The 16,780-nt window shown below is 40.4% G+C and overlaps 1 protein-coding gene across 3 annotated transcripts; it reads right to left on the reverse strand.

The window, feature by feature from the left end:
- Nucleotides 1–433: 433 nt before the first annotated feature.
- Mettl4 (Methyltransferase like 4) lies at nucleotides 434–12,018 on the reverse strand. Of its 3 annotated transcripts, none has more exons than XM_076206074.1 (7): nucleotides 11,317–12,018; nucleotides 9,368–9,467; nucleotides 8,514–8,676; nucleotides 7,317–7,556; nucleotides 5,027–5,141; nucleotides 4,039–4,483; nucleotides 434–2,647 (listed from the first exon to the last, which is right to left on the reverse strand). In XM_076206074.1, the coding sequence occupies exons 1-7, from the start codon at nucleotides 11,503–11,505 to the stop codon at nucleotides 2,520–2,522; spliced, it is 1,380 nt and encodes a 459-aa protein (XP_076062189.1). In that variant the 5' UTR covers nucleotides 11,506–12,018; the 3' UTR covers nucleotides 434–2,519. The 3 variants fall into 3 exon arrangements, with proteins under 3 accessions (XP_076062189.1, XP_076062187.1, XP_076062190.1); XM_076206072.1 differs by having other exon boundaries at nucleotides 5,027–5,198; nucleotides 11,317–12,014; XM_076206075.1 differs by having other exon boundaries at nucleotides 5,027–5,198; nucleotides 11,379–11,475.
- Between the last annotated feature and the right edge of the window lie 4,762 nt (nucleotides 12,019–16,780).

Here is a 16,780-nt window from a genome sequence, read left to right on the forward strand (position 1 = left end):
AGGAAGGGAGAGGACGGAAGACAGAGGTGAGTGGAGAATGGTTGTATATGGATGATGTTGTGACGACATGAGGAGGAATAGGCGGGGGGGGTGGGGTAGTATGTGTGAGTAAATTTTGACGCAGCCCAAAGGGATTTCTCCCCGTCCTCTCCTTATATGCAAAGGGGGACGGAGAGGGGGGGTCGCCGATTAAATGAAGCGGCCTTGCTGTGGATGTACTGTGTCTTGCGACACTGCTTCTGACCCAGGGCGGTGGGCAGGGTGCAGGGATGACCCGTCATCCAGGAGGTGCTCAGATGAGAGGAAGGGTGGGAGGGGTGTGGAGTGTATTTAGGGATGAAATGGGTGGGAGTGTTTTTATGCCTTTCCTTTTGTGGCTACCTCCCTTGGAAGGGGGAAAAAGCCTTGGTATATGTATGTATGATGTATTTATTACTCTGCCACAGAAATATTCGTATACAGTTGCTTTCAGGTCATGAGGTTCACAAGAGAATTTACAGTTAATGAACAGCATGTGGATGATTTTAAGCAACCAAAGCCTGGAAACCTACATGGGTCAAGCAGGCTTTGAGTCGGCAATTTTTTGCTCAGCAGCCTGCATTCTACAAATGAGTTGTTGTGTTTCCCCCCAGAGAAGGTTAAATCAAAGATCAACAATTTTTATCTGTATAATAAAGTACAAAAATATAAAATTTTCTCAATAAACTGTCATTGCTTATGATTTAAAAATCATCTATACAAATGAATAATTTGCGATAGATTTACAGGATTAAATTCATCCTTTTACAAATGAAGTATTTGATCTACATATGTAACACCATCTAAGATATTTGCTCAAGAATATCTACAAGGAAAACCTATATATTGGTAGAAAGTCTTTATCTACCATAAAGTGGTATCAAAAATTGTATTGTATTTACATTATTATAGTTTTTATTTATCATTTTATTATTATTATGATTTTCTTTTCGCATCCGACCTAGATATGGACCAAAAGGTCTCCTGTCGGCATGCTCCGCCTTTGTAATCCTTTGTATGATAATGACATAATATTAATATCCATCCATCCATATGTATAAATGTATGTGTATATATATATATATATATTATATATATATATGACATGGTTGAATCAAAGCATGCAACCACTACATACACCTTAAAATCAATTTAATGACCCTAATCTCAACACTTTGGTACAAAGGTAATCATTAAAATCTACCTGCCAATAGTTATGCCCATCCTTGACTATGAAACACAGTTTTGGTCTCTGTCTTATAGAATGGATATTAATTCACTTGAATCAGTATGAAGAATGACCAAAATTGTCTTGGAAATTTACCTTATAATGACAAGTTTAGGCAACATGATTTACACTTTTTAAAAAAACAGAGTGCAGGGTGATTCAATAGAAGTTTTCAAATGGGACAAGGATTTTAAGATGATGCAGGCAAGGTCATCATATTAAGACAGCAGGGCAGTGCTCATAGTAATGGATTTAAATTGGACAAATTTAGGTTTAACCACTTCAGTACGGGACTTAAATCTCGCGGGCAGCAGCCAATGCCAGCCGTATGACGTAACGAAATAATATTCGCATCATAAAATATAGTCGCCGCTTATATCGATCGTTCTCTCTTTCACCCGCGAATTTTGAAAACCACAGAGAATGGGATTCAGGGCACATTTGGGAGAATGTAAAAACACAGGGGCGACTACAATAAATATAATCAAGACGCCGATATGGCAGCGTCACGAATCCACTTGCTCCTCATGACGCCTACGTGTGCGGCACCGTATGGAAGGGGTTAAGAAGGACATAGGCAAGAACTGGTTCACCAACGGTGATTAACAAATGGAACAGACTTTGTAACCTTGTAGTAAGGAAACAACTGATTGTTTTAAGGGAAGACTAAATAACGTTATGGATAGGGATGCCAGGCAGTAAGGGACATGGAACTGCCTGGTGTAGGCCATATGGTCTCTTGCAGTCTCCTCCATTCTTATGTTCTTGTTAAATGCTAGCAAACTTTTGAAATGGCTGAGCGGGTTAGGGCATCGTGTCTTGCGGCAAAGGTCGCGGGGATGGCGGTTCGAACCATGCCACCAGCGAAGTTGAACCAAGAGCATGGTTCATTAACCTCTTCACTCCAGGGCACATCGCACGTCCGGCAGCATTAGCTGCCCGACATGCGATGTTGCGTCATAATAATCGCATAAAAAATAAAGTCGGTGCTCAATCTTTCGCTCTCTTTCACCTGTGAATTTTGATAACCATAGAAAATATGACGAAGCCAGTTTAGAGAGAATGGAGGTTATGTAGGTACAACTACAATAAATATAATCAAGACGCCAACATCGGCATCATTGCGTACCCACTTGCTCCTCATGATGCCTACGTAGGCGTCACTGTATGGAAGTGGTTAAATTCCACGCTACAAAGTCCTCTGTGAGGGGCACTGTCCTAGCCTCCTGATAGGGGGGGAGTGTGCGACATTAAACCATATCATCAAAAGTTACTAAATAATAAATGACAGGTGCTGTAGTCGAAGCACTTCCAGTCCCACACTTGTCCAGCCAGGTTGGAGATATCTAGCGAACAACTCCAGACAGCGAGGTTCGTTACTCAGGTACGGTTTTATGCATTCTGAAAGACAAAATATATTTCTTAAGTTTTCTTTCAAAATTAAACCCTTAACAACATACACGATACTAATAAGCCCATTCTGTTCAGTTACAGAAGAAAGGAAAAGAATTTTTTAACCTCTTTAATACAAGTCTAATTTTTGCGAGCACTGGAAATCAAAGATATTAAGTTGTAATTGTACATGAATTTGAGGCTAGGTATGACAAAGTGGAGAGTAGGAGATAGGACCCAATCAGCAGTTCCTTTATACTACATACATACATACATATACCAAAGGCTTTTTCCCCCTACACGGGGGGTAGCCAAAAAGAAAAAGGCATAGAAACCACTCCCACCCATTCCATTTCCTATATATTCCACTCCCCTCCACCATCCCTCTTATCTTGGCACCTCCTGGATGACAGGTCATCCCTGTATCCTGTCCACTGCCCTGGGTCAGAAGCAGTGTTGCAAGACACAGCACATCCACAGCAAGGCCACTTCATAAATCTGTATACTACAATTAGGTAAATACAATTAGGCCAGCAGTGTGTTAAATGTCATCAACTGGTCTTGATAAAGTCATTGATTCTAACCACATTTATTATTTATTAAAAAAAGTTTACTTTAAAATAATAAACTTTGTTCTTAAAGAATTGTGTATGGAAATAGTTAAGCCTATCTATCTCTATATGTGAAAAGGCTTCTCTCTTATAAGGGAAGTAGCCAGACAAGGCAAGCACCCACCCTCCACCCATCCCACAACCATTTGTCCTCCCTTTTATCTCAGCTACTTGTGGATGCAGGGATTACCCGTCATCCAGGAGGAGCCAAGATAAGAGGGAGGGAAGGGGGTAGATGGGAGTCGACTATGTGAGGATGGAATGGGTGGGAGTGGTTTTCATGCCTTTGTGTTTTGGCTACCTCCCTTGTAAGGGGGGAAAAAGCCTTTGGTATATGGTACTTGTGGATGAAGGACCCCCACACACACACACACATACATGCACTACCTGGGTCAGAAGCAATGCAGCAAGACACAGCATTTCCACAGGAGGGTCTGTCAGCCAAAGCTGGTACTCCCAGTGCTTCCTTTATACAATGACCCTCAGTTAAGTATTCACAAATTTGATCTGCATGGCTAAATTCAGAAGCTACTCTGTAAGGGGCACCGTTCTAGCCTCCCAATAAAGGGGGGGGGGAGTTGTGCCATGGAAAAAAAAAAAAAAAATAATAATAATAATAATAATAATAATAATAAAATAAAATAAATTGTGGAACCAGCTAAACAGATCTATATACCAGGGGCTTCTTTCCCCTTATATGGAAGGTAGCCAAAGTCAAAGGCACACACCCATTCCACTCCCACCCATCACCCTTGTTTCCCTCTCATCTTAGCCGAACAGATAACTTACCATAAAGAGGAGGTTTGTGTGAATGAATACCACTTGGTACACTCACTAATACGAGTTCATCTGGAATAACTTGATCTGATGCATTTTCAACTTCACCACAACATACATTTGAATAGGTGCCTTTCTTGGAGCATAAGCTTTCTTCTTGAACCTTTGAATCAATTTTTGAATGTTCAAGAATCTCCTTGTAATCACTTGCACAGTCTACTTGTGTAGGCACTTGGTTATCATGACTACTAAAGTTCATGTGCTCTACACAGACCTGATTACAGTCCTCAGATCTGTGAACACTTGATTCAGAATTCTGGTGGATTTTCCCCACATTATTTTTCACTTTCCTTCTACAATTTACTCCATGTTTTCTTCGTGCAAACAAAATTCTTTCATAAGGTCTTTTGCCATGGTTCCCTTGAACTTTAGTTACAGGATCCCCTGCTTTTGTCACCTGAAATGTTTTGAGAAATGGAAATTACTGGTGATATAACAAATTGAAGTGCTCATACAGAGGAGAAAAGGAATGATGATTAAAAGCAGGAATGAATGGGCACAAATCGGTGTACAAAAGGTGACAAATGCAGAAACAATATTGAAATATGGAAGAGCAGCAATACTGGTTAATGCGTATGTGGAGAAAAATAAAAAGGGAGGTTAAAATAGTAAGAGAGTGGTTAGTAAGGACAGGTAATTCTACACTGGAAAAATATATACAGTACCACCTCTCATTAATGCACCAAAAGGGGGGTAACGGTGTCCGTTGATGTGAATAATCCGTTGATTTGGAGTGGTTTTTGGGTGGCATAGTGATTGCATAGCACTAAACAACAGCACCAAAAACACAGCGAAAACACCACAAACACAGCTAATTAACGTCCGTTAATGAGAGGTAGTACTGTATGTGGAGAAAAATAAAAAGGGAGGTTAAGATAGTGAGAGAATGGTTAGTAAGGACAGGTAATTCTATGCTGGAAAAATATACACGTATATTTACCTTAAGCCAATACCACGTTGCAACAAGATCGAGTCCCCAGTGCTGGAGACATTCACGAAACTGATGAATCATTTTGTGATTGTTTGTGCACCACACAACAAGGAGACCAGACTCACTGAGAAAATGGGGGACAGCAATGGCTTTAATTTCTTCTATTCCCATCATCTTGTACCTTCCAAAATTGGGAAAAACATGAGATACATTAAGTGACATATCCATAATATTCAAATCATACAACACACTCAAAAAGTAATGATGTCCTAACCCATCAGCCAGCAAGATGTAGGGATGACCTGTCATCCAAGAAGAGACAAGAAAAGATGGAGGGAGGGAGGGGTGGGGAATAGGAGTAGAGTATGTGGAGATGAAATGGGTGGGAGTGGATTATGCATTTAACTTGACTACCTTCCTTTGTAAGAGGGAAAAAGCCCTTGGTATATGTATGTATGTATGTACATACATACATACATATACTAAGGCTTTTTCCCCCTTACAAGGGAGGTAGCCAAAAAGAAAAAGGCATAAAACCATTCCCACCCATTCCATCCCTAAGTAAACTCCAACCCCCTCCACCCTCCCTCTCATCTTTGCACCTTCTGGATGAAAGGTCATCATGTATGTATGTAGAAAGGAAAAACCTAAATGTGCTTGAGATAAGATGATTAAGAAGTAAGGTTGGGATTGTGAGGATGGATGGAGCAAGAACTGAGATGAGGCGGAGAATGGGAATGGAAAGAGGGCTGTCAGATAGGGTTGATCAAAGGATACTAGGATAGTTTGGGGCATATGAAAAGAACAAGCGAAGACTAACAAAAAAGTATGGAAGGCAGAGGTGGATGGAGTAAGGTTGAGAGGAAGACCAAGAATGGGGTGAATGAAAAGGGTGAAAGAGGAATATTTGTCATGCAGGGAAAGGAAAGAGCTAGTGGTTCTTAACCTTTTTCAGTGCCCGTACCCCTTGATATTTCAGAAAAAATTCTTGTACCCCCATCCAATACAAATACAATGCAAACATATGAAAAGGATAGTGATACAAAGCTTACTTTGGTTTCTCATTGTAAAAATACATTACCATTGCACTGGCTATCATGTCTCTTACTCCCAGGTTCAAGGTTTCATACCCCTTGGGGGTACAGGTACCCCAGGTTAAGAACCACTGGGCTAGAGGTATGTGTGAGTGGAAAGTGAATGTAAATGGATGAAGAACTGATATATCTCAAAGAGAAGGAGGGGTGTCTTTCTTGTCTGCTCTACAAATGGATGATATTGTGATGCATGAGGGGGAATGGGTCGGGGATGGGGGTGATGGAGATGTACAAAAAATAAATTGACACAACCCAAAGGGATTTGTCCCTGTCTTCTCATTTTCTGCCTGAGGGGACAGAGAAGGGGGTCACTGATTTAATGAAGCAGCCTTGCTGTGGACGTGCTGTGTCTTGCGACTCTGCTTCTGACCCAAGGTAGTGGGTGAGATGCAGGGATGATCTGTTATCCAGAAGGTGCCAAGATAAGGGGGAGGGAAGTGGGTAGAGGGGAGTGGAGGATGTAGGGGATGGAATGGGTGGGATTGGTTTCTATGCCTTTGTTTTTTGGCTACCTCCCTTGTCAGGGGGAAAGAGCCTTTGGTATATGTATGTACAAATTTTCAAATGGATGAGAGGGTTGTCATGTAATGAAAGGGTGGGGGTAAACTTGATTCAGACATTGGGTCCTCTTGTGAAGGTGCTGCATCTTGCTCTACTGCTTTTGACCTGAACAGTGATCAGAGGACAGTGATGATTCTTCTTTCAAAAGGTACTAAGATGGAAGAGACAACAAATAAGATTTTGGATAGGTGTGGGGTGGACAAAGGGTGGGTATATGCTTTGACTAAGCCTTTTGGTATACAAGTATTTACCTAATTGTATTTTATGGGAAGAGAGCTATGCTCATAGTGACCCACTTTTTTATCTCTCAGCATCCAGTTTGATCTTAAATTCTTGTATAGGTTTTGGCACTCACTGTTTCCTCATTCAATTTGTTCCAGATATCCACCACTCTGTGTAGGAAGCTATAATTTTTCAGATCTCTTCTATAACTATCCTTTTTAAGTTTCTTTTCATGTCCTCTTGTTTTTCTTTTATCCCACTTTAATAAATCATCTCTATCAAGGACTTCCATCCCTTTCATAATTCTGTAGATGGTGTACTATTATATGAATGCATTAAATGTTTAATCAGTATATGTTTCCAGATTAATTTAAGCACTATCTAGAAGGCAAAGAAGAAGAAATAAATTATTTCTAGCTTACCCTGCATGTTTTCCTTGGGATTTGTTTCTTCTTTTAACATATCCATTATACCATGGAGGGTCCATCACAATTAAATCAAAAGTCTCATGGATATGTTCACGTAAGTTTTCAACTTTATCACATATGTATTGACAGTCTGCAGGAATGAGATATTTTTCAGCATCAATTTCATTGATGTGAGGTTTCTTTGAAAAGCCACAGGTATTTAGGGGAACTTCATTTCTTGATTCATCTAAAAACCTGCAAACAAAATTGACAAATAGTTCATAATAACACCAAATAGTTATAAAAACTTGGATATCTAGAAAAAATGTTATACATGACTACTTATATTCCAGCTCTGTGACAAAAATTAATACACATTTTGTTGGGAATAACTCCCAGCAAAGGCATTTTAAAGTAGATAAATTATTATCACCAAATGATAGAAACATATGTGGTTACCACTTCAGTTAATTTAGTGAGTTGATAGCTGTAGAATTAGGATTAAGATTGAGATACAGCAATTAAGCATGTCCAAGCTGTATGAAATCAGTATTCTTGAATGCTTAGTATATAAAAGCAAATTAAATGACATTGGAAAAATTTCTAAATTTGGTGAGGGAAATAATATTTTTGATATAACAAATTACAAGTTTACTTTTTTCATTTAGATTGAGTGGCCTATCATTTTTGTTTCTATATACAAAAATATCATATAAGTTATTATGTAAGGTAATGGAGTTGGCGCCATAGGACCAAGTATGGTTGATTATTCTCTTCAGGAATGTTGAATCGCCAATCTATAATTCTCTATCTTGTATTGGAATTTGAATTTTTTGAAAAACAATTAGATATTCAGTAAAGACACATGATTTTTTGTGCTTTAATTATACTTTTCAGGGTTTGATGAGTCCCTGCCAATAATAGTTATGTAATTTTTTTTATTCATTGAGAATGTTGTAATGTCACAAGAGTACCCTAATATCAACTCAGTGGGACGGTCACGGAGATTAAATTTACACTGTCAGCATTCACTTATCAAAAGGGATGAGAAAAATCTGTTGGAAGTCATAATATACATCTTTGTTCTACTGTTATGAGAATGACTTCCTCCTCATTTACAGTACATGCATGCAGAGTTTAGTAACTTTATTAGTGTGTTAGAGGAAACTATTGTATTTCATAATAATACATGTACAACACAAACAAATTTACCTATGTCTGCTCTCCCGTAGAGTTCTATTGTTCAGTCGATAATGATCGGGTGTGACTTTCAAACTGAAATGTGACTGGAATTCTGGAATCTTCTTCAGCATTTCTAGAGTCCTGCATATCAACAAATCTTCCTCTTCAAACTCATTCCCATCCATATTCTGGGCTGAAACATGTGGGAATTTATTAAAAAGATTGCCTAGTACAATATCCATACACTAAAGGTACAAACAAGAGATTGCAGACCCTGTGTGCCTCTTTGAACACTTGCTCCTGTAGAGGGCTTGAAGTTGTACGTAACAATACAGAGAACCTTTTATTTATGCTAATTTTTTAGGCTTAAGTTTAAAGGGTGAAGAGGATTGGTATTCTTTAAGCTTAGGGTAAGAGATAAAGAGGAGTTTAGGGGAGAGAAAATAAGTTAATAACTTCCACTCAGTTATTATTTTCATATTTAGTGTTAACATTTAACATGGAAAGAAATTAGCTACAGTAATCTATAAATATTGTGATGACAGAGAGAAAACCCTTACACACCAGACAAGAACCACACTAGCATACCTGAGCTCAGGTCACTATCCATTATTGAGACAGTACCAACAGAATAGGCCTGGTCACAGATTCAAACTACCCCAGATGCAACCACAACAAAGAAGACACAACATCTCATACTACAATGCCCCACACTGACTATCCCTAGACAACAATACAAAATCTCTTCTCTAAGTGACTTATGGTCCTGCTTTGAGGCTGTTGCTGGTTTCCTGGAGATTGTAGGTCTTCTGCAAGAGAAAATTATTGATAGGATCGATTGTAAGTATTTTATTTTTCTTTACAAAAATAATGCATATCTATACCTGTTTTTTGCTTCTTTCGTTTTGGTTGTTGGATTTCCTGTAATGCTCCTAAGCCATGCTCTGCTTCTAGATTTTGAGCTGCCTTTTCTGCCTGTTGATCCTAAATGTAAAAAAAGAAAAGGAGATTATCACAAGGAAAGAAAGGAAATACATTTACACATTCCAGCAGAAAAAAAGAAACATGGCAACTGCTCCTCACAAAACATTTACTGGTTTGATACAAAGTCATACCATTCTCTGAGGGCCCTTGGTACCAGATAGTGAGACACTTCCTCAAGTCAGAATTAAGTGTCCATTGCCTTATAGTCATTTAGCAAGATGGGAACACAAGCAAAACTGGAAGCACAAGTGACTTGAGGATTTAGTTCTTAGTCTTCTTACGTAAATACTGATGCTATATACTCTGGTTGAGCAAGTGCTTAGCACCAACCTGCAACTGTTCTCCTCTTCCTACCACTTTCAGCAGGTGACATAGAAACAATCCCAAGCTGATACAACACAGACAGCAATCCTAAGTTTCTTCTTAGAGGAATCTATGGGAGGTTCCGAGGACTGTTATCAACCAATGTGGAGCCATGGGTTTTCCACTTAGTAAAACTCGAGGGAACAACTGATTGATTGTCTACCTCCAGTAATCAAACTTTGTCTTCAATTTGTTTGCTGTTGGCTTGGATTTTATTTTCATCAAACTTGGTCCATAAGTCAATACCTCTATATGGAAAGCTATACATTACTTCTTAACATATTTTGAACAATCTTGCTTTTTCAACTTTTTACTATGGCCTCTTGTTAATCTTTCATTCCATACCACTCCTCAATGTCTGTTTTTTCTTTAAAAACCTTTCTTTTACCTAAATATTATAATCATATTTTCTCTCTTTCTTTGCTCTTCCAATGAAAGAAGTTACAGTTTTCTCCAGCTTTCCTCATAGGTCTTTGGAATTAAATCTGAGACATCAATCTGTGCAGAATTGAAAACTGACTTATAGTAATGGAACCCCATTGTTATCAGTCTAAACCAGCTTATGAAGGACAGATGATGGGTACCTGCTTGTGGTGTTCCTGCAAGATAGATGGGAGACTTGCTCATTTTCAAAACTAGTCAACCTCCTCACCTACATTAAAAGGTGCAGCCTTGAGGGGCTTATGATGGCTTTATATATCTCAAATGTATTTTTATCTCTATTCACTCAAGAACAGGTAATAGCTGGTGACTGCTTTTCTCCTACTACTTTCAACCTGTGACATACAAAACCCCATACCAATAAAACACATACAACAATCCTAATTTTTTTCCTACAGAGATCTGGGGGGGGGGGGGGCTGTTGTCACCCACTGTGGGGCTCCAGGTTTTCTACTTAATGAAACTTGAGACAATTATTATTATTATCAACTTGAAACCATGATGTAATTGTAGAACTATGTAAGTAGATATTGCTAACAAGTTACATTAGGTTAGATTACACTGTATAAGAAAATAGTACAACCTGTAAATTTACAAATTCTTTGGAAGGATATCAGACAAGTATTACTGAAAGGGTGGAATATCAGTAAAATTCCAGAAACATGCAAGCATGGATATTTAACTTGAAACTTGTGTTGTCCAATAGCTCTTAACCTAACCTTTCAAGACAAAATAAACCTTTCAAATAGACAAAATAAAAAACAAAAAATGTGTTTGCAAGTTACTGGAACAGAACTGGCATACGTGACACCATGATATATTTTCTTAAAGAACTTGTAGGGAAATGTTTTGTTGGTAATCTTAAATCTACTTCATATATTTGTAGACAACGTATTATGCCTAGAGGTGTATCTGTGTGCAAAATTTTTATTTTCTATCGTTTGGCATGTCTACCCATTATGATTATAGTAACATTTGGGAATAAATGCAGCTCGTGATTAAACTTTGCTGTAAGAAAATAATAAGGCAAAGCACCGTACTGCACCATTAGGAATGGAGTATAGACGGCAAAATACGTAGACAACATTTCTTTCCATGGAGTTTCACCTCCATCGCTCCCATAAATATGATGTGAAAGAATGTTAGATGATTGAAAGACTTTTGAAAGCTGCGTATTCAGCCAGTCCTCGTGGTCTAAAATAATAAGCTCCCGTCCACGATGTACAACAGTCATTTTTGTGTAGCTTGAATTAACATTCAACAATCGCGCACTCCATATCGGTCGATTAGTGACGTCACTTATTGTTTACATTTTCATATGGAGGTAGGAATATAGGGAAATTGTCGTTTCTTTGCAAGTATACACATTCACACACCAAAAAGCCCCTTTGATCTTATTAGGAAAGTGGCCAGCTAAGGTATGCAGCCACTATTCACCCACCCCACACCTATGCAAACACCTACATGTTTTCTCTTCAATCTTAGCCTTTTGTGGATGAAAGACCATTCATGTTACCTGTCATGTACCCCTGTCAAAAGATATGCGACAAGGCATAGCATCCCCCCAGCATGGTCCAATAGTCGAAGACGGTTTACCAGTATTTCACTACATAATGAGCCTCCTCTCATCCACTCCAATATTTACAGAGCAGACATGAAGAAACTCCTACCAGCGTCAGTTTATATTCACAACCACTCTAACATTCACATCTATCTCTTGCCTTATCATTTCCCTGATCAACAAACATTATCTTCACCCTCTCATTATCCTTGCATTCCCCTACTGTACCATCTCATCCATGTATACGTTGAACAGCCATGGTGATGATGGTGAGATTACATTACACCCACCCTCCCCATAAAAAAATGACAACCCTCCACAACCTTCCTCCAATCCCATGTATTTGCAATACATCCCACAATGCCTTTCTGTCAACCCTGTTATATGCCTTTTCAAGATTCATAAAAACCCAAAAGATATCCTGAGCCTTTTCCAAAAGCTTCTTGTATATATATATATATATATAATATATATATATATATACACCTGACTACGAAAAATCTACCCAAACAACTTCATTTCCTAAACCCACATTGTTCACCCCCCCCCAATTATTTCCTCTGTGTTCCCTCTCCTAATTTTCTCACCTCCCATATGCCTTACCACCCATTTTCAACAGATTGATCTTTCTAAAACAGCGTTTCCCAACCTGGGGTGTTGAAATCAATTATAGGAGATGCTGGGAACTGATGCACACAAAAATCATATTGGTATATGTATCATTGATTACCTAGTTGTGCATATTTGACTTTCCATGCTATTTTATTTCTCTAGGGTGTTCTTATTTCATCTGCAAACAATATTGTCAATTTGTTTCAGTTCTAAGGAATCAAGAAAATAAATCATCAAGCAGTACACTTCACTTTCTTTTATCCTTCTAATAACAAGATAGGGGTGCTGGACTGCTTAGACATGACAACAGGGGGTGCTATGGTTGGAAAAGGTTGGGAAACGCTGCTCTAAAGCTATTGCATTCATAATCCTCTAGCACATTCCTCTCCCTTAGGCACACACTAAACAATCTCACTATCCACTTGACTATAATTGTTCTTCACTTTGTCAGACACTCCAGGTGACACCCATCTAGATAAACACCTAAGCAAGATGCTGTAATGATTATAATTTATTTTATATTATTTGTTTTTGCTTTGTTATCATTTGTTGCTTGATTTTCATTTATTATTAGTTATGTGCCAATTTATTATTATTTACTTTTTACCTGTTTGTTTGCTATTCAACTATACCTATGCATTTATTCATGTATTTTGTTTGTTGCATACATTATTATAGTTTTATTATTATTATTCTAATATTATGATTTTTTTCGCATCCGACCTAGATATGGACCAAAAGGTCTCCTGTCGGCATGCTCCGCCTTTGTAATCCTTTGTAATCTAGCCCAGGTGCTTTACCAACTTTTAGCTCTCTTTGTACCTCAACTTTTCCAATAGCCCTATTATTTTTCTCCCATCACAGCGTTTCCCTATCCATCCACTACCAAAACCAATCAATCCTTAACCTCCCCTACATTCAACAAATCACTGAATTAGTCTGCCCATCTTCCCCTTACTGCCTTCACCTCTATTAACATGTATGCGTCTGCACCATTTATCTTTCCTCTCAGCTTGACACACCCCTCATTCTTTTCACTTTAAGTGTTCAAGTGGATCAAAGGCTTTAACAAGGGTGATGCAAACAAGGTCATCATATTAAAACAACAGGGCAGGACTCGCAGTAATGGTTATAAACTGGACAAATTTAGATTTAAAAAAGGAAATAGGCAAGAATTGGTTTACTAATAGGGTGGTCGACGAATGGAATAAACTTAGTAACCATGTAGTAAGCGCTGAAACTATCAGTTGTTTTAAGAAACGATTAGACAACTCTATGGATGGGGATGACAGGTGGTGATGGATACGGAGCTGCCTAGTGTAGGCCTTATGGTCTCTTGCAGTCTCCTTCATTCTTATGTTCTTATCTATCTTTTTTTAATCTATTTCATTCAGATTGGTTCCATGGTTCATCTGTCATATATTTAGTCTTACACTACGCGTTAAATGGTGCAGAACTCACCCTGGCGGTCCCCGCAAACACACTTAGATTGAGGCGCGCGCCACTGTCCTCCTCGTTCATTCATTCATTAGTTTATGTATATATTTATTCATTTATTCATTCGCTATCTATCTTGTTTGATCTCTTTTATCCTGGCTGGTTCCATATTTCATTTGTCATATATATTAGTTTATATTAGTTGTCATATATTAGTTTGCATTTATTCATCTATGGCCATGGAACCAAACTGAATGAAATAGATCAAATAAGATAGATAAGTGTATAAACTTATCTATCTTATTTGATCTATTTCATTCAGTTTGGTTCCATGGTTCATCCGTCATATAATAAGGCTTAAAGCCAGGTTTACACGCTACGATAAATTGTAGCGATTTATTGCAATGAAAAGGTTGTTACAATTTGTCATTACTTGTAAACAGAAGATCGTAGCGATTTGGCCCAAACTTACTCCAGAGGGAGAGAGTCGTCCACAGGTCACGGCGAGGTAGACGGAGGGAACCTGGTCCCAAGGGCAAGGTTATGGCGACCAGCCAAATTTGTGTGTGTTTTTCCCCTCTCATTTATGTCTCTTGGCGCCCGTAATTTTAGCCTGAGCAGTATCTAAGTGGAGTCCGCAAGAGCCCTGGTGACCCTCGACCTGTGGCTGAGGTGGTGACCCAATCGGGCCAAGTGACCAAAATGACCCCTAAAACTACCAAAGATTTGGCTAAAAATCGTCATGTCTCCGATTTGGCCCAAACTTACTCCAGAGGGAGAGAGTCGTCCACAGGTCACGGCGAGGTAGACGGGGGGAACCTGGTCCCAAGGGCAAGGTCGTGGCGACCAGCCAAATTTTTGTGTGTTTTTCCCCTCTCATTTCTGCCTCTTGTCGCCCGTAATTTTAGCCTGAGCAGTATCTAAGTGGAGTCCGCAAGAGCCCTGGTGACCCTCGACCTGTGGCTGAGGTGGTGACCCAATCGGGCCAAGTGACCAAAATGACCCCCAAAATTACCCACAGATTTGGCTAAAAATCGTCATGTCTCCGATTTGGCCTAAACTTACTCCAGAGGGAGAGAGTCGTCCACAGGTCACGGCGAGGTAGACGGGGGGAATCTGGTCCCAATGGCAAGGTCGTGGCAACCAGCCAAATTTGTGTGTGTTTTTCCCCTCTCATTTCTGCCTCTTGTCGCCCGTAATTCTAGACTGAGCAGTATCTAAGTGGAGTCCGCAAGAGCCCTGGTGACCCTCGACCTGTGGCTGAGGTGGTGACCCAATCGGGCCAAGTGACCAAAATGACCCCTAAAACTACCAAAGGGGTTAACCCACAGATTTGGCTAAAAATCGTCATGTCTCCGATTTGGCCCAAACTTAATGCAGAGGGAGAGAGTCGTCCACAGGTCACGGCGAAGTAGACGGGGGAACCTGGTCCCAAGGGCAAGGTCGTGGCAACCAGCCAAATTTGTGTGTGTTTTTCCCCTCTCATTTCTGCCTCTTGTCGCCCGTAATTTTAGCCTGAGGAGTATCTAAGTGGAGTCCGCAAGAGCCCTGGTGACCCTCGACCTGTGGCTGAGGTGGTGACCCAATCGGGCCAAGTGACCAAAATGACCCCCAAAACTACCTAAGGGGGCTAACCCACAGATTTGGCTAAAAATCGTCATGTGACCAAAATGACCCCCAAAATTACCCACAGATTTGGCTAAAAATCGTCATGTCTCCGATTTGGCCCAAATTTATTCCAGAGGGAGAGAGTCGTCCACAGGTCACGTCGAGGTAGACGGGGGGAACCTGGTCCCAAGGGCAAGGTCATGGCGACCAGCCAAACTTTTGTGTGTTTTCCCCCTCTCATTTCTACCTCTTGTCGCCCGTAATTTTAGCCTGAGGAGTATCTAAGTGGAGTCTGCAAGAGCCCTGGTGACCCTCGACCTGTGGCTGAGGTGGTGACCCAATCGGGCAAGTGACCAAAATGACCCCCAAAATTACCAAAGGGGTTAACCCACAGATTTGTCTAAAAATCGTCATGTCTCCGATTTGGCCCAAACTTACTCCAGAGGGAGAGAGTCGTCCACAGGTCACGGCGAGGTAGACGGGGGGAATCTGGTCCCAATGGCAAGGTCGTGGCAACCAGCCACATTTGTGTCTGTTTTTCCCCTCTCATTTCTGCCTCTTGTCGCCCGTAAATCTAGACTGAGCAGTATCTAAGTGGAGTCCGCAAGAGCCCTGGTGACCATCGACCTGTGACTGAGGTGGTGACCCAATCGGGCCAAGTGACCAAAATGACCCCTAAAACTACCAAAGGGGTTAACCCACAGATTTGGCTAAAAATCGTCATGTCTCCGATTTGGCCCAAACTTACTCCAGAGGGAGAGAGTCGTCCACAGGTCACGGCGAGGTAGACGGGGGGAACCTGGTCCCAAGGGCAAGGTCGTGGCGACCAGCCAAATTTGTGTGTTTTTTCCCTCTCATTTCTGTCTCTTGGCGCCCGTAATTTTACCCTGAGCAGTATCTAAGTGGAGTCCGCAAGAGCCCTGGTAACCCTCGACCTGTGGCTGAGGTGGTGACCCAATCGGGCCAAGTGACCAAAATGACCCCCAAAATTACCCTCAGATTTGGCTAAAAATCGACATGTCTCCGATTTGGCCCAAACTTACTCCAGAGGGAGAGAGTCGTCCACAGGTCACGGCAAGGTAGACGGGGGGAACCTGGTCCCAAGGGCAAGGTCATGGCGACCAGCCAAATTTGTGTGTGTTTTTCCCCTCTCATTTCTACCTCTTGTCGCCCGTAATTTTAGCCTGAGCAGTATCTAAGTGGAGTCTGCAAGAGCATTGGTGACCCTCGACCTGTGGCTGAGGTGGTGACCCAATCGGGCCAAGTGACCAAAATGACCCCCAAAATTACC

The sequence above is a fragment of the Oratosquilla oratoria genome, chromosome 22 (assembly GCF_046742065.1).
Source record: "Oratosquilla oratoria isolate Oo_2021 chromosome 22, ASM4674206v1, whole genome shotgun sequence".
Classification (NCBI taxonomy): domain Eukaryota; kingdom Metazoa; phylum Arthropoda; class Malacostraca; order Stomatopoda; family Squillidae; genus Oratosquilla; species Oratosquilla oratoria.